This window comes from Ranitomeya variabilis, chromosome 2 (assembly GCF_051348905.1).
Source record: "Ranitomeya variabilis isolate aRanVar5 chromosome 2, aRanVar5.hap1, whole genome shotgun sequence".
Lineage (NCBI taxonomy): Eukaryota > Metazoa > Chordata > Amphibia > Anura > Dendrobatidae > Ranitomeya > Ranitomeya variabilis.
In genome coordinates, this window is record NC_135233.1 from 332,677,436 (window position 1) to 332,700,703 (window position 23,268).

Here is a 23,268-nt window from a genome sequence, read left to right on the forward strand (position 1 = left end):
CACAGTGACTGCTGACTTATTGATTTGGATAGTTTGCTCCTATGACGAGACCGATTTAAACATGCAGATATGAACATCTAAAGCTGTGTTCACACTTTCAGGATTTTTTGCGTATTTTCAGCGGTTTTCTGCTATTAAAAAGCACGATAAAACAGCTAAAAAAAAGCATACATTAAGCATCCTATATTCCTATTAGAATGCATTGTGCATTTTTTGTGCACATGCAGTGTTTTTTCTGTAGCAGAATCGCATTCCGGAAAAAAACGCAGCATGTTCATTCTTTGTGCGGAATCGCGGGGATTCCGCACACATAGGAATGCATTGATCCACTTACTTTCTACATGGGGCTATGCCCACCATGTGGGAAGTAAGCAGATCAAGTGCGGTTGGTACCGAGGGTGGAGGAGAGGAGACTCTCATACAAGCCCTGGGAACCATATACCTGAAAAAAAAATCGTGATATTCTCACCTTCCGGCGGCCCCGGCAACCTTCCCGCTTCTCGCGATGCTCTCGTTCCCAGTAATACCTTGCGGCAATGACGTGTGATGACGTAGCGGTCTCACGTGATGCTACTTCATCTGGGGTCATTGCCGTGAGGAATTACTGGGAACGGGAGCATCGCGAGGAGCCGGAAGGCTGCCGGGGACGCCGGAAGGTGAGAATATCACGATTTTTTTTTATTATTATTATTATTTTTAACATTAGATCTTTTACTATTGATGCTGCATAGGCAGCATTAATAGTAAAAAGTTGGTTACACTTGTCAAACACTGTTTGACAAGTGTGACCAACCTGTGAATCAGTTTTTCAAGCGATGCTACAGATCGCTTGGAAAACACTAGCATTCTGCAAGCTAATTACGCTTGTAAAACGCTAGTGTTTAGTGGGAAAATGCATGCAAATTCCGCATGTGTTTTACCCGCAGCAGGGAGTTGCGGAATTGCCGCGGAAATTTCCGCGGTAATTCCGGACGTGTGCACGTAGCCTTAGGGTACTGTCACACAGTACCATTTTGATCGCTACGACGGTACGATTCGTGACGTTCTAGCGATATCGTTACGATATCGCAGTGTCTGACACGCAGCAGCGATCAGGGATCCTGCTGAGAATCGTACGTCGTAGCAGATCGTGTGGAACTTTCTTTCGTCGCTTGATCACCCGCTGACATCGCTGGATCGTTGTGTGTGACAGCGATCCAGCGATGTGTTCGCTTGTAACCAGGGTAAACATCGGGTAACTTAGGCTACGTTCACATTAGCGTTAAGCTAATGTGCGTCGGGTTTGCGTCGGCGACGCAGCGGCGACGCATGCGTCATGCGCCCCCTATACTTAACATGGGGGACGCATGCGTTTTTTTTTGTTGCGTTGTGCCACACATGCGTCTTTTTTGCCGCAAGCGTTGGACCAAGAAAACGCAACAAGTTGCATTTTTCTTGCGTCCGATTTTCGGCAAAAACTGACGCATGCGTCGCAAAACGCAGCGTTTTTGCGTGCGTTTTGCCGCGTTTTTGCGTGCGTTGTGCGTTGCGTCGCCGACGCAGCGGCGCACAACGCTAGTGTGAACGTAGCCTAAGCGCAGGGCCGCGCTTAGTAACCCGATGTTTACCGTGGTTACCAGCGTAAAAGTAAAAAAAAAACAAACAGTACATACTCACATTCCGGTGTCTGTCCCCGGCGTCTCAGCTTCTCTCCACTGTGTGAGCGTCTGCCAGCCGGAAAGCGAGCACAGCGGTGACGTCTGACGTCACCGCTGTGCTTGCCGGCTATGGCGCTTACACAGTGGAGAGAAGCAGAACGCCGGGGACAGACACCAGAATGTAAGTATGTACTGTTTGTTTTTTTTTACTTTTACGCTGGTAACCACGGTAAACATCGGGTTACTAAGCGCGGCCCTGCGCTTAGTTACCCGATGTTTACCCTGGTTACCGGGGACTTCGGCATCGCTCCAGCGCCGTGATTGCAACGTGTGACAGCAGTCTACGACGCTGGAGCGATAATCATACGATCGCTGCGACGTCACGGATCGTGCCGTCGTAGCGATCAAAATGGTACTGTGTGACAGTACCCTTACACTTTTGTAGTGCTTGAGAGTCTTGGCAAATAAGTTTTGATTCTAGATTTTCTAGATGTGATTTATAAAGTATGTAAGAATTAGGTTTGTGTCTTAGAAGTGGATGCTCATACTGTAAACCACATGCATTAAGACTGGCGTATGATATGATGATGGGCGTGTGGGAGCAAGTTACTCCTAATTCATTAAGAGGCGTTCTCCACTTAATGAATTTGGTGCGTACCATCACTGGTGTGCATCCCACAGGAAATGTTACTCCATTCGGGACTGGTGTAACATTTCTGATGTTAGTTAGGCTACAACTTTTGATGAATGTATCAGTCAGGCTTTGCCAAGACCTATTTAGAACCTCAGCTTCACCTACTTTGATATATGTACAGTACAGACCAAAAGTTTGGACACACCTTCTCACTTAAAGATTTTTCTGTATTTTCATGACTATGAAAATTGTACATTCACACTGAAGGCATCAAAACTATGCATTAACACATGTGGAATTATTTACCGTATATACTCGAGTATAAGCCGACCCGAGTATAAGCCGACCCCCCTAATTTTGCCACAAAAAGCTGGGAAAACTTAAAGACTCGAGTATAAGCCTAGGGTGGAAAATGCAGCAGCTACTGGTAAACTTCAAAAACAAAAATAGATACCAATAAAAGTAAAATTGAGATATCAGTAGGTTAAGTGTTTTTGAATATCCATATTGAATCAGGAGCCCCATATAATGCTCCATACAGTTCATGATGGCCCCATAAGATGCTCCATATTAAAATATGCCCCATATAATGCTGTACAAATGTTGATTATGGCCCCATAAGATGCTCCATACAGACATTTGCCCCATACAATGCTGCATAAATTCTGATTATGACCCCATAAGATGTTCCATAGCGATATTTGCCCCATATAATGCTGCACATGGCCCCATAAGATGCCCCATAAAGATATTTGCCCCATATAATGCTGCACATGGCCCCATAAGATGCTCCATACAGATATTTACCCCATATGCTGTTGCTGCGATTAAAAAAATAAAAAAATCATACTCACCTCTCAGGTCCCCGGCACTTGCTATACTCGCCTTTCCCGTTCCACTGACGGCCGCCGCTGTGTCTTCCGCGTCCTCTGCACTGACTGTTCAGGCAGAGGGCGGCACACACTAATCGCGCCCTCTGACCTGAGCATCACTGCAGAAGACACAGCGGCACTGACGGTGGAACGTGGAGCAGGTGAATATAGCGCACTGCGTTATACTCACCTGCTCCTGGCACGGTCCCTGGACATCTGTTCCCTGGCGCCGGCAGCTTCTTCCTGTAGTTAGTGGTCACATGGTACCGCTCATTACAGAAATGAATATGCGGCTCCACCCCTATGGGAGTGGAGCCCATATTCATTACTGTAATGAGCGGTACCATGTGACCGCTCAGTACAGGAAGAAGCTGTCAGCGCCCGGAGAACCAGGGACGGCAGGGACTGCGCCAGGAGCAGGTGAGTATTATTACACAGCTGCCGCTCCCCCTTTCCTGCCGACCCCAGGGTATGACTCAAGTATATGCCGAGAGGGGCAATTTCAGCCTAAAAAAACGGGCTTAAATTCTCTGCTTATACTCGAGTATATATGGTATTTGATTTTTTTTTTTAATAAAATCACAGTTTTATGTGTTGCAGAACTATCTGTTCTCTGAACGCTGAGCTCTGTATTACCCCACCCTCACCACTGATTGGCAACTTTCTGTGTACACTCTGCATTGGCATAACGTTGCCAATCAGTGGTGGTGGTGGGGGGGGGGGTTACACAGAGCGAATTAATATGGAGAACTATCGGGTAGCATGTTTAGTAGTCCTGTAGTAATAATCTCCTGATTTTTAATAAGACTACGGCAAGTAGCACAGTAAGGGACTAATCGCTGAAATGGGGGTCTTTGTCTCTACATTGTACTGCTCTCAGGTTACATTGCAAAAACGTAGGTTCCTTTTAAGAAGCCTGCCTATCTAGTTATACTTCTGGCAAGTGAAAAACAGAGTAGGTGCATGAAACTGACAAGAAAACATTCTGCCGATATTGCCATGGTTTGTGTCGCACCATTGGCCCCAATATTTGCCAGTGATCCTGACTTTTTGCTTGTTGTCCATCTTCGAAACCCTGATTGTTGTCATTTTCAGGCTCACTATAAAATATCTACACAACGAATTTAAACTAGTTTCTGAACCATGTAACATCCAGCCTGGAAAGTCCTGACTTTGTCTAGACTGGATGTGATCTCTAAACTTGTTCCACGGCAATGGAGCTGAGCACTTGGCAGTACATGTATAATAGGATATATGTTGAGTTGCACGTCACAACCAGCATAGACAAATGAGACACTCTATCGCCTGGGGACCCCGACTGCTCAATGTCTGCCTGGCCTCAAGTCTCCCAACTTTTTTTTTTTCTCGCGTGGCAGATAAAGAGTTAATGTCTTAAATTCCAGCGCAGCGCATAAATTCCACTTAATGATCATTCTTGAATTCTTTGTGTTTCTGGCTCTCCCCCTCCCTAATTTCCTAGCAAAACAAGCGTTCTATAATGACGAAAGTGCTGAAGAGGCTAAATCAACTCCATATGTAGGCATTCTGCAATTTATTGTAGAATGTGTCTTTGGGCTGTCTGAGAAGACATGAGCCCAGCATGGACTGCAAAAAGTCTATCGAATATGTTAGGTTTACAAACGGATTACAAAGCCCACCACTGGCCTTCCATTCTGCATGCTTGTCTTGGTGCATGACTACAATCCCTCGTAACCTCAGATTCTTCCCCTTTGCAGAGATTGTGTGTTGATTTCAGAATCACCGTAGCTTCCCACCAAGAACCATCACCGTAACATAGGAGGAATATACATTGGATGCATGTGTATTGAACATTCTTATGTCATATCAGCCTCAGAACAAAGTCCATTTATCAGTGAGTATTGGGCCTGAATGAGTGGCCCTCTGGTAAGGGTTAAGGTCACATGCTTGAGACTATTAATCATTTGGTTTCAAACATATCTATAATGTCTGCCAGGGTGGACAAAAATTTATGAAATTGTCATATGTCTCTTGTCACTAAGGTTTCAAAACCTATTCATGCAGGTAAATAAAATTTATTGTAGGTGTGAGTTCACGTAGAAAATAATTTAAGACCACTTTATATGCTTTAAATGGTATGGATAGGTAACAACAATTTTTTTTTTAAATTGTATTAAATACAATATAAAAATGAATTGGCTTTGCATTGGGTCTTACTAAAAAAAAAAATCCCTGTTTTGGGTCTACAGCTTTATGCAGACTTATAAATCTCCATGGCAATTGATAAGCAATTATTCTTTCTCACGTTTGGTGCAAATCGATTTGCAGGACTCGGTCCAGCAGCTGAGTTGTTAATCAATGGTCTCTGGGCGGGAGTCTTCAGAGCTGCCTCTAACCTGGTGGCTTCTGTAGTGAGGCACCCAGTGCACTTCCAAGATGACCACAAATGTGATGGTGATTGTTCTGTGACTTCTGTTGTTACCACAGAAAGACTTGTTGAGGTACATGGCTATGATTAAGGGTGCGTTTAGACTGGTAGATAATTTGGAAAAAGCACTCCTTTTGAACGCCCGCTCCCATATTTTTGGCCTTTGTAAATAGGCCTCCAATCACTCATCAAATGAGCAAAACGTTTGTTCGTCAGGTGAAATGATTCTTCTCGACAGCACATCGTACTGTATAAATGGGGATATGTGCCACAGGGACTGATAATCTATATACACAAGACTATCATTCTGTGCGCATGAAAGTACGGTTGACTTGTCTAAATGGCCTATTAAACGATGACCTGGCCACCCCGGCTTGCAGGTAGCAGCTTTCGGCCAATGTTAATGCACACTTATTCTTGTAGTTATGGTTAAGCTACCAGATACCTAGTAGTAGGTGGTTTACTGTATGAAAATTGGTCTTATATGTGACTAGAGGTGTATTGACACTTTATGATTATCATGAACGAGCATTCCTAGGAACCGTAATCATGCAGCGTAAATTGGCTCATGAAATGATCTTTTGTCTGGATAAGATTTTTTTTCTCTGCATCTCATCCTATGTAAATACCATAGCTCCTGCGCTGCCGAGAATAATGGCAGCCTATGAACGATCTATTATTGCTTTGCACACCTCTGAAGTGCAGTCGCTCGGTCTCTAAATTGTAATAAACAACCACTGATCATCTAACATGTTACCAGACTGTGGTCGCTCAACGAAAATCCCAGCCTAAAAGGATAGTACTATATACATCTGCTGGCAAATGTATCTCTATCTCTCTCCCCCCCCCCCCCCCCCCCCCCCTTGGCACTTTTCATGTTTTGCAAGCTCACAACCTGGAATTTCATTGTTGTTTTTTCTTGTGTTTTTTTTTGAGGGTTTGTAACAGTTCATGTAAAGAACATGCCTACAATTGTGAGCATTTCGTTATCTTTAAATTGTGAATCAAACCACAAATAGGACATAACTGAAAAATTCAGTCAGTACTTTGTAGAGCCTCCTATTGTGGCAATCACAGCTGCAAAACGCTTTGGATAAGTCTCTCTACGAGATTATCACTGGGATCTTTTCCCATTCCTCAAGACAAAACTGCTCTAGATCCTTCAAGTTAGTTGGTTTCCTCTGGTGAACAGCAATCTTCAAGTCTTACCAAAGATTCTCAATTGCATTAAGGTCTGGGCTTTGACTAGGCCACTCCAAAACATTTACATGTTTCCCCTTAAACCACTCGAGTGTTGCTCTAGCAGTATGCTTTGGGTCATTGTCTTGTTGGAATGTGCTCCTTCTCAGTCTCAAATCAATGACAGGCAAACAGGTTTTGCTCAAGAATATCCCTGAATATCGCATCATCCATCTTTCCTTCGATTCAGACCATTTTCCCTTCTCCAGAAAAACATCCCCACAGCATGATGCTGCCGCCACTGTTTCACTGTGGGGATGGTGTTCTTGGGGTGATCCATATTGGTTTGCTTCCAGACATAAAGTTTACCTTGGTGACAGAAAGTATACGTTTTGTTCTCGTCTGACCACAGCACCTTCCTCTATACATTTGGAGAGTCTCCCACATTTCTTTTGGCAAACTCAAAATGAGTCTTACAATTTTTGTGTATAAGTAAAAGGATTTTTTCTGCCCACTCTTCCATAAAGGCCACCTCTAAGTAGTGTATGGTTTATTGTGGTCGTATGAACAGTGTCTGCTTGGGAACTCTGCTTCTCCTTCAGGGTTACCTTTTCTCTTTGCTGCCTCTCTGATTAATGCCCTCCTTGCCCGAGCTGAGAGTTTTGGTGGGCGGCCCTCTCTTGGCCGGTTTGTTGTGGTACCATGTTCTTTGCATTTGATGATAATGGATTTGATGGTGCTTCGGGTATTATCAGAGATTGGGATATTTTTTATAACCCAACCATGGCTTGTTCTTCTCAACAACTTTGTCCCTGACTTGTTTGGAGATCTTATTGGGCTTTGTGATGGTGTTTGGTTAGTGGTGTCTCTTGCTTAATGGTGTTGCAGTCTCTGTGGCCTTTCAGAAAAGGTAAAGTGCATATACTGACCGACATGTGACACTTAGATTGCACACAAGAGGACTTCCTGTCACTAAGCATGTGACTTAAGAAGATAATAACTTGCACCAGATATTTTTAGGGGCTTCATAGCAAAAGGGATGAATAAATATGCACATGCCAATTTTTAGATCCCATAAATTTAATTTCTGGATATATTTTTCTCATTTCACTTAACCAATTTAGACTATTTTTAGTGCTGATTCATTACACACAAATCTGATTACAAAAATATATTTTAATCCAGGCTGTAATGTAACAAAATAGGTAAAAAAGCAAACAAGGGGCTTAGTACTTTCAAAAGTTACTGTATATTAGCAGGGAGCTCAGATTTTTGAGAACTCCACCAGATCCATGAAACTTGAGCAAGTTGTTTTGAGGACATATATTTGTTAATAACAAGTCAACTTGAGGGGAGTTGGGTTAGAGGGGGCAATAAGGGTCTTCTCACACAGCAGATTATTTTCAGATTTCTGTCAATGAAAATCTGCTAAGATCTTCTGAATAGTTACGTTTTTGCAGAAGTGCAGGATTTTAGAAAGCTCCGTTCAAAAGAAAGCCAGGATACTTGTGCAAGAAATCTGCTACATGTGAATATACCCTAAAAGCTTTTTGCGAGGGGACAGAATTTGCTACCCCTCAACCACATCCGAACTGCCCCCATTTTGTACAAAATATTTCCTTTTGATAAGGAAAAGTGAGGCTAGCCAAACTATGTATTATGTAAATGGCTTATGTTAACTCATGCTTTGTCCAGAAAATCATTTTATTATCCAGTTAACGATTCGTCTGAAGTGGTTGACAAGACTGGTCAAACAATTCACTTGTTTGTCTGCTGTGGAGCCTTGGGCAGGCGAGGCTTTCCCTAATGACCGTAGTAAGTAGTTTATATTGATAACAGGCAAAGGACACATTATGCTTTCCTTCCTTTGTCTGAGTAGATAAGATTAGCTGATTGAGACATTCACATCTGAGATGTTCCTTTGTGCCAGACTTCAATCCCGCATTGTTTTATGACCCTTCACTTGTGTTTTTGTTACATTGGTTAATAGCCCCACCATTTCTCCTGCTCAGATTGTAAATGTGTAAGTGGATAGAATTGGCGTAATATGTACAAAGTCAAGGTCCAGATAGTCTGTAATGAGCGCCAATCAAGATGGACGGCTCACGTTTACATGCAGATATAGGCTCAGTAATCATGAGGATTTTGTCCAATCATTCTTCTGCCTCATTCTGCTCCAGTCTTAAGCCCACCATACAACTGTCGCCGATATCAACTGGTTCGGCCGACTGTTTTAACCTGTATGTGGGCTACAGATAACTGATGGGTCGGAGAGATGTCAATCACACATGTCTGATTTCAGATTACCGATTGCATTGTTCTGCCTGAGATAATCTGCCAGCCGACATGTCAGCCGGTGGCTTTCTGATAGAAAACGCAGGTTGGCTCAACCAATTGAGCACTCGTGTGTATGGGAGAGTCGACTGAGATGGCTGTTGGTGAACAGTCAGCCAAACCATTGTTCAGACGACAGCCATCTGTGTGTATGCCCTGCTTTAGGGGAGCCTCAGGGTACCGTTACACAAAACGATTTACCAACGATCATGACCAGCGATACGACCTGGCCGTGATCATTGGTAAGTCGTTGTGTGGTCGCTGGGGAGCTGTCACACAGACAGCTCTCCAGCGACCAACGATGCCGAGGTCCCCGGGTAACCAGGGTAAACATCGGGTTACTAAGCGCAGGGCCGCGCTTAGTAACCCGATGTTTACCCTGGTTACCATCGTAAATGTAAAAAAAAACCAAACAGTACATACTCACATTCCGGTGTCCGTCAGGTCCCTTGCCGTCTGCTTCCCGCACTGGCTGACTGCCGGCCGTAAAGTGAAAGCACAGCACAGCGCCCCCCGAGGAAGCAATATTTGCGAAACGCGCGTCGGGGCTCCTCTCTTCCGCATATCGCTACAGGGTGACTCTACGTGTGCATATACCCTTTCATCTGTAAGTATACTACATTTTGACTGATGCATATGCTTGGGATTTTTCCCTTATTACACCTAGGCATGGATACTATGATTCGCTTTCAAAATATGCATGAGGCACTTTATTATCCCCTGTGACTCATATGCACACCTATTGTCCCTCTGTACCTGCTCCCCATGTGTGAACTGTCACGCTACTATTGCCAATATATTTGCATACAGATATGATAATTAGGTCTCACATATAGGGCTTTTCTGCCATACTTAACTTACATTAGGCACCTTTATTACTTTAAGTTTTCTTGATCACATGCCTTGTTTTTTATACCTGCTTTTTATATGTGAACTATTACCTTACTAAATGACAGGTTATTGGCTGTGTATCATGATATATACTTTATAATATCATTGAAATATTTATTGTATTGAGTTATGGTATATTTCCCTTCCCTTTAATTATCTTCAGAGCAGGATACATGTGTATGCGGCACTAGTGTCGCTTTTCACTTATTACAATTTTTGTCTTTATCATATACTTTATTTGTATGTATTGTTTTAATGGTTCTTGAATAAACTGTAATTTTTAGCTTTTGGAGTCCATCTTTTTCTTGGTTTATTATATATTTTGATGGCTGAGCATTTATTTATAGTGCCCTCTTTATAGGTTTATATGATTATAGTGTGTTCTATGGGGACACCATCAGAATATATGGAAGAATAAAAACACAGCATTTACTGTGTGTGAACACTGACTTAGGCTTTATTCACAGATCAGTGTTTGTATGCCAACACCAGGAGAGTCTCCAAACACAGAACAGATGTCAGTTTTTCAGTTCTAGCTTTTATCTGTAAGTCCCACTCCTGGTATTGGCATACAAAGACTAAAGGTACCGTTACACTAAGCGACGCTCCAGCGATATAGACAACAATCTGACCTAAACTAGATCGCTGGAGCGTCGCTGTAGAGACGTCAAACACAGCAGCTCCAGAACGATGCAGGAGCGATCCTGTGACGTAACGGTGACTCACTTATCGTTCACGCTCCATGTAAAAACATTGCTGACATCGTTGCTTTTGCTGTCAAACATGACGATACACGCCGATCTAGCGACCAAATAAAGTTCTGGACTTCTAGCTCCGACCAGCGATATCACAGCAGGATCCAGATTGCTGCTGCGTGTCAAACACAACGAGATCGCTATCCAGCACGCTGCAACGTCACGGATCGTTGTAGTTCTCGTTGGAAAGTTTAGTGTGAAGGTACCTTAAAGCAAAATACTGAGCGAATACTGATGTGTGAATAAGCCCTTACTATGTGTTTAGCTCCTAAGGTACCGTCACACTAAAGCGACGCTGCAGCGATAGCGACAGCAATGCCGATCGCTGCAGCGTCGCTGTGTGGTCGCTGGAGAGCTGTCACACAGACCGCTCTCCAGCGACCAGCGATGCCGAGGTCCCCGGGTAACCAGGGTAAACATCGGGTTGCTAAGCGCAGGGCCGCGCTTAGTAACCCGATGTTTACCCTGGTTACCAGCGTAAAAGTTAAAAAAACAAACAGTACATGCTCACCTGCGCGTCCCCCAGCCTCTGCATCCTGACGCTGACTGAGCTCCGGCCCTAACAGCACAGCGGTGACGTCACCGCTGTGCTTTCACTTTCAGTTTAGGGCCGGCGCTTTAGTGTCAGGAAGCAGAGGCTGGGGGACGCGCAGGTGAGTATGTGCTGTTTGTTTTTTTAACTTTTACGCTGGTAACCAGGGTAAACATCGGGTTACTAAGCGCGGCCCTGCGCTTAGTAACCCGATGTTTACCCTGGTTACCAGTGTAAAATATCGCTGGTATCGTCGCTTTTGCTGTCAAACACGGCGATACACGGCGACCTAGCGACCAAATAATGTGCAGACCTTCTAGCAGCGACCAGCAATTTCACAGCGGGATCCAGATCGCTGCTGCGTGTCAAATACAGCGATATCGCCATCCAGGTCGCTGCAACGTCACGGATTGCTGGCGATATCGCCTAGTGTGACGGTACCTCTAGTCCATGCCAATTATTGAGAGGAGCTAATCAAGAGTGTGATCAGCCATTCTGGGAATTTTGTCATCCTGACGCAAGGTCGTGGATAGCACAAATGGGTTTCTATTTGCCTTCCCCTGAATCAACATGGTAAAGGTTAAACCTGGTATCTCTCTCCTGTTAACTTTTGCAGCAAGGTAACCAATGTTTATCTGGCTTTAGGTGTTGAAAATTTAGTACTATTATAGTATATGGTCAGGAAAGGGAAAAAGACATGAAATACCAGTGTTTTTTGGCTTGGATGGCTGTATATATTCATGTACAAGACTAGCTATGCAGTACATGCTATAACGGTCATTGGGGGCCGACATGGGGTATGTTCACATGGCAATTTTTATTTGCAGAAATCCAGTCACCTATTCAGGTGAATACATTGTTTACTGAAATTTTCCTGAAGAATTGGGGCATGCGTAAGCCCTTAAGGCCCTTTTTACATAGGCCTATAATCACTCGCATTACTGATTTTTGGCTTAACCTAAACATGGTCGAACAAGCCTGATCACAGGGCTTATGCAGGACACAAAATCACAGACCGTGGCACATTTCCCTTTCTCCATTACGGATGTAATGCAAACTGTATAAGGATGAAGCAATTACCGCATATTGCTAATCATTCATCCCCTTACAGTTTTCATAGAACTGTGTAATGGGGCCTTAAAAAGAACCGCCGATTGACTTACCGTATATCATTTCTTGTTCGGCCAAGAAATCTACGTGTAAATAGCGTCCCTGGTGCTGACAGATCTGTTGGAAATTTGATTGGTAATGTTTTATTTTTATTTTTTTTGCATTTAATAGTGTTCTACAACGCTAATTGCCAGGCGACTAGATAGTGTAGATGTCGCCATTTTTCCCTTCTTCCCCCTCTTCCACTGCTTTTCCTGTTTCCTTCCTTCTTTCTGTCTCCTCTAATTCGGTTAGTCTGTTTTATACCTTTATTTATTTATTTATTTTTTTTTAAGTTATGTTTGAAAATGTATTTAATTATTAAATCTAATACAAAAAATATTGAAAACTAGTGTAGTAGGGCATGTTTTAGTTTTATAAAACTTCCGGGCCTCAAGATAAAATTCCTCCAACCTTCACCCCCATATTTTTAGTTTTGTTTTTTTTTCAATTTAGTTATTTTACTCGCTTATGTAACGCCATTAATTCCACAGCACATTACAGACATTATCGGCACTGTCCCCATTGGGACTCACAGTTTTGGAATGTGGGCGAGAACTGGCAAAACCAACACAAATATAGATAAACGTATAGATAAATAGAGGTATATATTAGTGTGACGTGTCTAATATATGTATATGTGTGTGTGTGTGTATGTGTATGTATATATGTGTGTGTGTGTGTGTGTGTGTGTGTGTATATATATATATATATTATATACATACATACATACAGTGGGGCAAAAAAGTATTTAGTCATTCAGCAATAGTGCAAGTTCCACCACTTAAAAAGATGAGAGGCGTCTGTAATTTACATCATAGTTAGACCTCAACTATGGGAGACAAACTGAGAAAAAAAAATCCAGAAAATCACATTGTCTGTTTTTTTTATCATTTTATTTGCATATTATGGTGGAAAATAAGTATTTGGTCAGAAACAAACAATCAAGATTTCTGGCTCTCACAGACCTGTAACTTCTTCTTTAAGAGTCTCCTCTTTCCTCCACTCATTACCTGTAGTAATGGCACCTGTTTAAACTTGTTATCAGTATAAAAAGACACCTGTGCACACCCTCAAACAGTCTGACTCCAAACTCCACTATGGTGAAGACCAAAGAGCTGTCAAAGGACACCAGAAACAAAATTGTAGCCCTGCACCAGGCTGGGAAGACTGAATCTGCAATAGCCAACCAGCTTGGAGTGAAGAAATCAACAGTGGGAGCAATAATTAGAAAATGGAAGACATTCAAGACCACCGATAATCTCCCTCGATCTGGGGCTCCACGCAAAATCCCACCCCATGGGGTCAGAATGATCACAACAACGGTGAGCAAAAATCCCAGAACCACGTGGGGGGACCTAGTGAATGAACTGCAGAGAGCTGGCACCAATGTAACAAGGCCTACCATAAGTAACACACTACGCCACCATGGACTCAGATCCTGCAGTGCCAGACGTGTCCCACTGCTTAAGCCAGTACATGTCCGGGCCCGTCTGAAGTTTGCTAGAGAGCATTTGGATGATCCAGAGGAGTTTTGGGAGAATGTCCTATGGTCTGATGAAACCAAACTGGAACTGTTTGGTAGAAACACAACTTGTCGTGTTTGGAGGAAAAAGAATACTGAGTTGCATCCATCAAACACCATACCTACTGTAAAGCATGGTGGTGGAAACATCATGCTTTGGGGCTGTTTCTCTGCAAAGGGGCCAGGACGACTGATCCGGGTACATGAAAGAATGAATGGGGCCATGTATCGTGAGATTTTGAGTGCAAACCTCCTTCCATCAGCAAGGGCATTGAAGATGAAACGTGGCTGGGTCTTTCAACATGACAATGATCCAAAGCACACCGCCAGGGCAACGAAGGAGTGGCTTCGTAAGAAGCTTTTCAAGGTCCTGGAGTGGCCTAGCCAGTCTCCAGATCTCAACCCTATAGAAAACCTTTGGAGGGAGTTGAAAGTCCGTGTTGCCAAGCGAAAAGCCAAAAACATCACTGCTCTAGAGGAGATCTGCATGGAGGAATGGGCCAACATACCAACAACAGTGTGTGGCAACCTTGTGAAGACTTAAAGAAAACGTTTGACCTCTGTCATTGCCAACAAAGGATATATTACAAAGTATTGAGATGAAATTTTGTTTCTGACCAAATACTTATTTTCCACCATAATATGCAAATAAAATGATAAAAAAAGACAATGTGATTTTCTGGATTTTTTTTTCTCAGTTTGTCTCCCATAGTTGAGGTCTACCTATGATGTAAATTACAGACGCCTCTCATCTTTTTAAGTGGTGGAACTTGCACTATTGCTGAATGGCTAAATACTTTTTTGCCCCACTGTGTATATATATAATATATATATATATATATATATATATATATATATATATATATATATATATATATATATATATATATATATATATATATATATATAATTTTTTTTTTCTTATATCTAATATATAATCTATCTAATATATAAAGCTGAATGTGTGTGTGTGTGTGTCTGGGATTGGCATCTGCACCGTCGCAGCTACAGCCACAAAATTTTGCACTGTCACACGTCTGGACCCCGAGAGCGTCATAGGCTATGTTGTGAGGCGAAATTTTAACCCCACGCTTTCCAATTCACCAAACAATTTTGCCCCTATCTACATAATGGGGGAAAAAGTGAAAGGAAAAGTGTTGGAGGCAAATTGACAGCTGCCAGATGTGAACAAGGGGGACTTAAAGAATGAGAGCGATGGTGCCAAAGAGTATATAACGTACAGTTGCTAAGGTGGGGCCCCGACATGGGATACTCTCCACACACGGGGATATGAACACACACACAAAATGCGCCACACACTACCACGTGCTTGAACACATATACCACCCTCAGCACACATTTCACCACACATACACCAACCTCGCCACATATAAGTCGAAACACAAGTCACCGCTCAAAACTCGCCACACGCAAAGCTCGCCACGTGCAAAACTCGCCGCATGCAAAACTAGGCTCACGCAAAACTTGCACATGCGGAAAAATTGCCACATGCACAGAAGTTGCTACACATGCAAAAGTTGCCTCACACAAAACTTGCACATACTCAAAACGCACCACACATAAAACTCGCCACACGCAAAACTTGCTGCACACAACTTGCTACACTAACCTGTCAAATGCAACATGACACACAAAAAGTTGCTACACGCATGTCGCCACACAACTCAATCTCACAAAAGTCACTACATGCATGTCGCCAAACGCAACTCAACACACACAACGTGACACATGAAACTCTCCCTAAAACACACACAAGTCTGGTATTATCCCTTAAAAATAAAAATCTGATTAATAAACAGACAAACTACAAGAGCAACAAATGTACCATATTGGAAATACGGCAGCTGTCAGTCACATGACCTGTCTATTATGTGTATGTGTGAGCTAATATATACTGCCAGGGGGGAGGGCTTCCTGTTGGCTGGGGATTTATCAGGCTGCCAATTTAGCTTACAAATACTGAGGTAAAAATACTGACCAAATAACGTGTGAACGAGGTCTAATACAGGAGGAGATGACACACAGATATATACGATATACAGGAGGAGATGACTTACAGGTATATACTATATACAGGGGAGATGACCCACACATATATACTATATACAGGGGAGATGACATACAGGTATATACTATATACAGAAGAGATGACATACAGGTATATACTATATACAGGAGGAGATGACTCATAGGTATATACAATATACAGGAGGAGATGACATACAGCAGGTATATACTATATACAGGGGAGATGACATACAGGTATATACTATATACAGGAGATGACATACAGGTGTATACTATATATAAGGGAGATGACAAACATGTATATACTGAGGGAAAAATGAGAGGTGTGAGGTGAAAATGAAAGGGCTTGTTCACACTTTGCAGATTTTGCTGCGGATTTTTCCGCAGCGGATTTGGAAAAACCGCAGTGCAAAACCGCTGCGGTTTTCACTGCGGATTTTCCTGCGGTTTCTTCTGCGGTTTCCTCTGCGGGTTTTCAACAGCACTTTCCTATTGGTGCATGTTGAAAACCGCTGCGGAATCCGCAGAAAGAAGTGACATGCTCATTCTTTTTTTCCGCAGCAATTCCGCGCGTTTTTTTCCGTGATTTTCCGCAATGTGGGCACAGCGGTTTTTGTTTTCCATAGGGTAACATTGTACTGTACCCTGCACGGAAAACTGCTGCGGATCCGCAGCGTCAAAACCGCTGCGGATCCGCAGCAAAAACCGCAAAGTGTGAACATAGCCAAAAGGTGTGAGTGCAAAATGAGAGGAGTGAGGGAAAATAGTGGAGTGATCTGAAAATGACAGATGTGAGGTCGAAATGACAAGTGTTAGGGGGAATGAGAGGAGTGAGGGAGAAAATGAGATGTGAGGGGGAAAATCAGGCGTGATGGGAAAATTAAGAGAAGTGAGGTGCTATAACTAACCAGAAATATTTACTATGCCCAGGCAACGCCGGGCTCTTCAGCTAGAGGGTGTGTGTGTATGTGTGTATATATGTATGTATGTATGTGTGTATATATATATATATATATATATATATATATATATATATATATATATATATATATATATATATATATATATATATATATACATACATACATACATACATACATACATACATACATACATACATACATACATACATACATACATACATACATACATACATACATACGTGTTTTGAAATTATTTTTTTCTTTTCTAAATCGGCCACATTACAGAAAAGTTGCAAGTCATGGCGCACACTAATTTAGCATTTTTTTCCCTATCAGTACTCACTATTTTGAAGTGAAAAAAAGTGATCGTATCTTAGTAGGAGGGAGCGTGGCCTGCCCCAACACGATAAATTTTCTGTCGTATATGCCAGGAGACTAGCGGACATTGTAGCTAAAATCTACCCCAGTTTATGTGGCTTATGATACATTTTCTGGCACGCCGACAAGTCAAACATGGTTACAAATTATTACGAATCTATAGGTCCAAGACTAAAACGCCTGTCTTGATTAATTCCCCTTTGTCTGAAATTCGCTTTTAACTTTTTTGTAGCATTGCAGTCATACAACCAAACTGGTGTCCATCTGGCAACAGATCTATACTATGTTCGTTTTTCTTGCAAATGTGACACATGGGAGACAAATTATACATTTTTATTTAGTTTTTTTTCCCCAGAATTTTAACAGGCTCTCACAAAATAATGCATTTCTCCAGGAAATACTATTACACTAACTTTTCAAACCAAACCAGTCTTTTTATATTTTTTTGTGGCACTTTCTCATGTAAACCATTTTTGGCAGCGACATTACCGGCATCCCGGGGCTTGTGACTAATATGGCACTTGGTATCTATGGGTTCTCCTTTGTCCTGTCACAGCCTTGTCATGCTTTCCAAAGTCAAATTCCTGGTAAGCATACAGATGAAGTATGGCATGATAATCTGATCAGTAAATATGTTAATCTATTCCTGTATCGCACAATGCTGTTTTCAGCTGCCCCTGGTTACTGCGACACGACCGAGTAAAATGCATTGTGCTCACGAGCAGTTCCAGATCTCGGAAGCCTCTGCACAAGTGACAGCCGTTGCCATAGTAAGGGGTTTAGGGTAAAGGGTGTTATACTGTACATTAGACGTGTAAGCCGTCAGCCCTCCAGCTGTGGGATAGCATACAGATCAGTGATGGGCGTTGCAGTGAACCCATCATTTATATGTAATTTACCAAGTATGTTATTTGCTGTAATCCTTTGTCGCACAGCGCATGTGGGGTTAATTAACTTACTGGAGAGAAGCGATTCGATGTGAATCAAATTTTAGGAAATTCGCAAGACTAATTTGCAGTTTGATCCACAGGAATAGCAAAGAAGTAACTGACATTATTTTACACAATGCAAAAGACTGAATCAGCCAGAGAAGCTACCCCCTGAGGAAGCTGAGTTTCGGCGATACGCATCTTAATTTTTGTCCCAAATTTAACTCCCTTATCCTCTCCCCTGGACTAGTATTTATCCAATTTAACATTTCTTATTACTGGTGCTGCCCATGCAATATTTGATGCTGTGGTACTTTTAACATTATTGTATGTGTGTAATATATGATGTACTGCGGATACGGATATTTCCCATGAGGGAGGCTCTTGTCTCATTATTTCAGCTTAGACTGTTATTCTCATTGTGACACATTTGGTTTTGTGCAGGTTTTAATTTTTCCGTGTTTGGTGGTTGTTTTTTTTCATTTTGGGATATGCCTGTAAAAGCATAGTTTCTTTTCTTCCCTTTTACAGCCAGAAAAGGCTCACATGACCCTCGGACTGGCTTCCCAATAATGCCTTGTGGCTATCAGATAGTATAGCACATCACATTGTGTAGGACATCACATTGTGTAGGACAGCCTGTATAAAAGGCAAGGCAAGGAATGCAGCAGCAATGTAGTGTGAATCTGTTTAATGTGAGGATGTAATAATTTAACAATAGAAATATATGAAGAAAAGGCCAAAAACTGAATAAACTGTATAGATTTTGAGTGTTGGGCAGAAGAGCAGAATATAAAGGTTACCATGTGTTTACCCATAGCCATATATGTTGAAGTCATTTTGACATTACTAAGGCTGTAATTGCGTTAAAGAATTCAAAAGAGTTTATATACAGTCCTAGGAGACCGGAGTGTGTTATACATGTCTCTTCAGGGCAATTGGAGTACCTACACCTGGAAGTGATTTTATTCTCTGCATATAAATTTTTTGGGGAAAGTTTGCCGTAGCTGGCTAGTTCAAATATCAAAACGATTCAATCCTCTCTAGTTTTTACATGTTTCATAATATTAAGAGGTGTTGGGTTTTTTGCTTACTTTTTACACCATTTAGAAAAATGTCCATTTCTTTTTTAGGTAAACCCCACCCCTCACTGTGTACGAGCAATGATGAAGATGACGTACTGTCCTCACTGCCGGGGACTTGTTACAGTCAAGCCTTGTAACAACTACTGTCTGAATGTATTGAGAGGCTGCCTGGCCAACCCTGGGGATCTAGATGCTGATTGGAACAACTTTATAGGTGAGTAACATTTGATCTAGAAGTCTCAATTATTATGTATGCATGAGTTTAATTAGTGCAGTATTTGGTTACTGTTTTTATGGTTGACGTATGCATCTAAGGAACGTGTCCAAGAAGCTCCTTGAGATCCATCACAGAGCTCTTAATTTGATAGGATTTTAAAAGACAACAAATCACCCTAAGGGCGGAATCAGACAGCCATATAAATCGGACCTAGATCAGACCACAGTTCAGACTGATCAGCAGCATTTCTGACCAGAGCATGACCACTACCTAGAAGTATATGATGCCATCTCCCTCTGGTTGGAAGAGCCACCAGCCAGTCTGTGCACTGCATTCCAATCTCTGTCCGATTTATATGGCCGTCTGACAGCCCTATTGGTGCAATAAGATGTCCCGATTTCGGCCCTTCACGCCATTAACAAGGGAAGATTGACAACAAATAATGGAAACCAAACCATCACTATTGCGACAGTAACAATTTTTTTTTTTGCTGGTATAAATGACTCGATAACCCAATTTGCTCATTCTTTGCTCATTTGTCAGGTGATTGCTGACCTTTTATACCTGCCGATAATTGGGAACAAGGGTTCCTACAAATGCTTGTGGCCTGATATTCTATTGATGTAGATTCACCATTTTTCAAACTTAGGTTTGCAATGAAATTCCGTTACTTGAACATTGAATTGTCCAGAAAGTCTAATCGTAGTGCTCATCTCATTCTCAGTACATTGTGGACTTCTATTCTTGCCCTTGTTATGGCCAGAAGTTTCCGGCATGATGGGGCAATTCCAGCGAGTGACCTAGCTAGACTAGAAGTGGGGCTGCTGTTGGTGACCCCAACACAGGAGGCACCTTTACAATTCTCATGTGCAAATTACTCCAAACAGATTGCGTTATTTTTTTTTATTTTATTTTTTTGCTTTCTCCTATCAAAAATACTTTAATATAGCATTAAAAGGAATCTGTCACCCCAAAAATCGTATGAGCTAAGGCCACCGGCATCAGGGGCTTATCTACAGCATTCTGTAATGCTGTAGATAAGCCCCCGATGTAACCTGAAAAGGTAAGAAAAACATCTGACTATATAGTATAGTATGACTATATTATAGAGCTGTTTTACTGCCTTTTTTTTTTTTGTTTGTTTTAGATCCGATCTAAGAATAATATCTGACTGCAGTCCTGCCATCTAGAAATATTATAAAATGATATACAGTTGAACACCATTAATAACTGCATCCAAAATTGTCTTCTGCTACTTCATCAGCCTGTCGGACATAATTGCTGCTTTTCGTTGAGGAGTAACAGGTTGATGTTATGTAACCTTCCCTTTTCACATTATCTGTAATGAGTCGCTTCTCATTTTCTCGAAGACCTCAGCTGTTAAAGCTGAATAGCTGAGTATTGTAGGAATGTGCGTACACAGGGACAATTATATATTTTCTGAGGATTGGGAATCTCTGGTTCCTTTTGTATGCTTTTTTCCTTCACTGTACAGAACATTATCGCCCTCAGGTGGAATATCTGTTGCCTATTTAGCCCGAATGATAAAGTCTCAACTATAAAGATAAAAAGTTTAAATAACTTCAAATCGTTTTATACATGTAATGACTGTTGAGCCTTACAGATTTAGGTGGTCTGTTTGCTATATTTGGTGACTGTTTAGCTTATTTTGTGTTATGTAGTAGCATTAATAGATGTCGGCTTTAATAAGTTAATTATTGACACTACTGAAAAAGCAAAAATTCTTTACGAAGTTTTTCAGGAGACACAAAAATAGAGCCTTTACTGAAAATGTATAATCTTCTCCATATATTTCCCTTTAGACGATCCCTCTGGTTCCTTACTCTCGTAATAACTAGCAATTATAGCATCTCTTTTTCCATACTACTGATACAGTGCTCTAGGCTAGAAAATCACTAGCTTTCCTTTTACTCCTAAATATAAGAATGTAAAAGCCAAATGGCTGCCCTGGAGGTTTTGATACCATCTAAAGTAAAGTATGTGAAGAAAAGTTTGGTTTTTGTTTGCTTTTTTTAGAGTTTGTCTTAATAGTATAAACTAAGCACATGGCTTTGAACCCATGGCTAAAAGACTCAACGCACCATTCTGCCCACTGGTTTTGCATGCCTTGCTTCTATCACTGGTCATTGACAGTCCTGGTTTGCCTGAGGTTTATATGCAGACACTGATTATTTTAGGCAAGCCAGTGCTGTTCTTGAAAGTCTCTGTAAAATATTTTCATTACCATTGGTCAGACTTTTTCAGTAGTTGGCCTGTGATAGTCATTGCCAAAAATTTTGAGTGTGACTCAAATTTTGGTTTTCACAAAGCTTTCTGCTTCAGTTTTATAGTGGCAATTTACAATAGCTCATCTTGATTTAATAAATTTATGAAGAGTGATCAAGTGAATTTTAAAAAATTGCATAGTTGTGTTTTGTTAACTTGTTAATTCCAAGGAAACAGTCATCATTGCCTTGCATGAAAAAAGGCTTTACAGACTAGGACATTTCTGCTTATGTAAGATTGTCTCTAAATCAGCCATTGATCAGATCATTAAGAGTGTCAAATTGAGAAGTTAAGTTGCTGTTAAGAAGGCTCCAGTGCTTTCTAAAAAGTGAAGCAACTTCCAAGACCATCTTCTAAAGAGGGTTCATTCAGCCGATGGACCAGTGTAACATTAGTGCAGAGCTTGATCTCGGATGGCAGCAGGCAGGTGTCAATGCATATCCATCACAATGAGGCGAAGGTTTTTGTAGGCTGGCCTGGTGTCAAGAAGAGATACCAAGAAGACACTTCTCTCAAAAAAACAAAACAAAAACTGACATTCTCCAGGTAGTACGGAGATTGAACTGCTGAGGACTGGGGTGAAGTGTAGTGTGTATTTTTTTTTAATTTCTTCTGATGAAGCCTCCTTAGGCTGTTTAGGACAATCAGAAAGCATGATTGTCCACAGAAGAAAAGGTGAGATCTACTAAAAGATTGTGTGATGCCAACAATAAAGCATGTTGAGATCTTTCTTGTAACCATTCTTGTGTGGGGGCTTTTCATCCTTGGAGTGAGGACACTCACAATTTTGCCTAAGAACACTGCCATGGATAAAGAATACTATGTAACCATCCTCCAAGAGCAACTTCACCAAAATGCTCCTGTATTGGTGAGAGATGAACAATGTTTTTTTCCAGTATGATGAAGTACCACATCACAAGACAAAAGTGGTATGTAAGTGGATCACTGAACAAAACATTTAAAGTTTGGGTCAATAGCTAAGAAAACCCCTAGATCTCAATCCCATTAAAAACCTGTGGCCAGTCCTCAAAAGATGGGCAGACTTAAGGTACCTTCACACTCAGCAACTTTACAACGAGAACGACAACGATCCGTGACGTTGCAGCGTCCTGGTTAGCGATCTCGTTGTGTTTGACACGCAGCAGCGATCTGGATCCCGCTGTGATATCGCTGGTCGGAGCTAGAAGTCCAGAACTTTATTTGGTCGTCAGGTCGGCGTGTATCGTCGTGTTTGACAGCAAAAGCAACGATGCCAGCAATGTTTTACATGGAGCTAACGACTTGTGAGAACGATAAGTGAGTCACCGCTACGTCACAGGATCGCTCCTGCATCGTTCTGGAGCTGCTGTGTTCGACGTCTCTACAGCGACCTAAACGGCGACGCTGCAGCGATCGGCTCGTTGTCTATATCGCTGCAGTGTCGCTGAGTGTGACGGTACCTTCACATAAACAACATTGTGAGAATATCCATATACTGATTAGACAA

General features: G+C 41.8%; 1 protein-coding gene across 1 annotated transcript in view; it reads left to right on the forward strand.

Moving 5' to 3' along the window:
- GPC4 (glypican 4) overlaps positions 1 to 23,268 on the forward strand; it is a 169,717-nt gene that overhangs the window by 125,161 nt on the left and 21,288 nt on the right. The window contains exon 4 of the mRNA XM_077285338.1: positions 19,328 to 19,493. Within this exon, the coding sequence (XP_077141453.1) occupies positions 19,328 to 19,493 (166 nt within the window). The remainder of the gene's footprint in view (positions 1 to 19,327; positions 19,494 to 23,268) is intronic.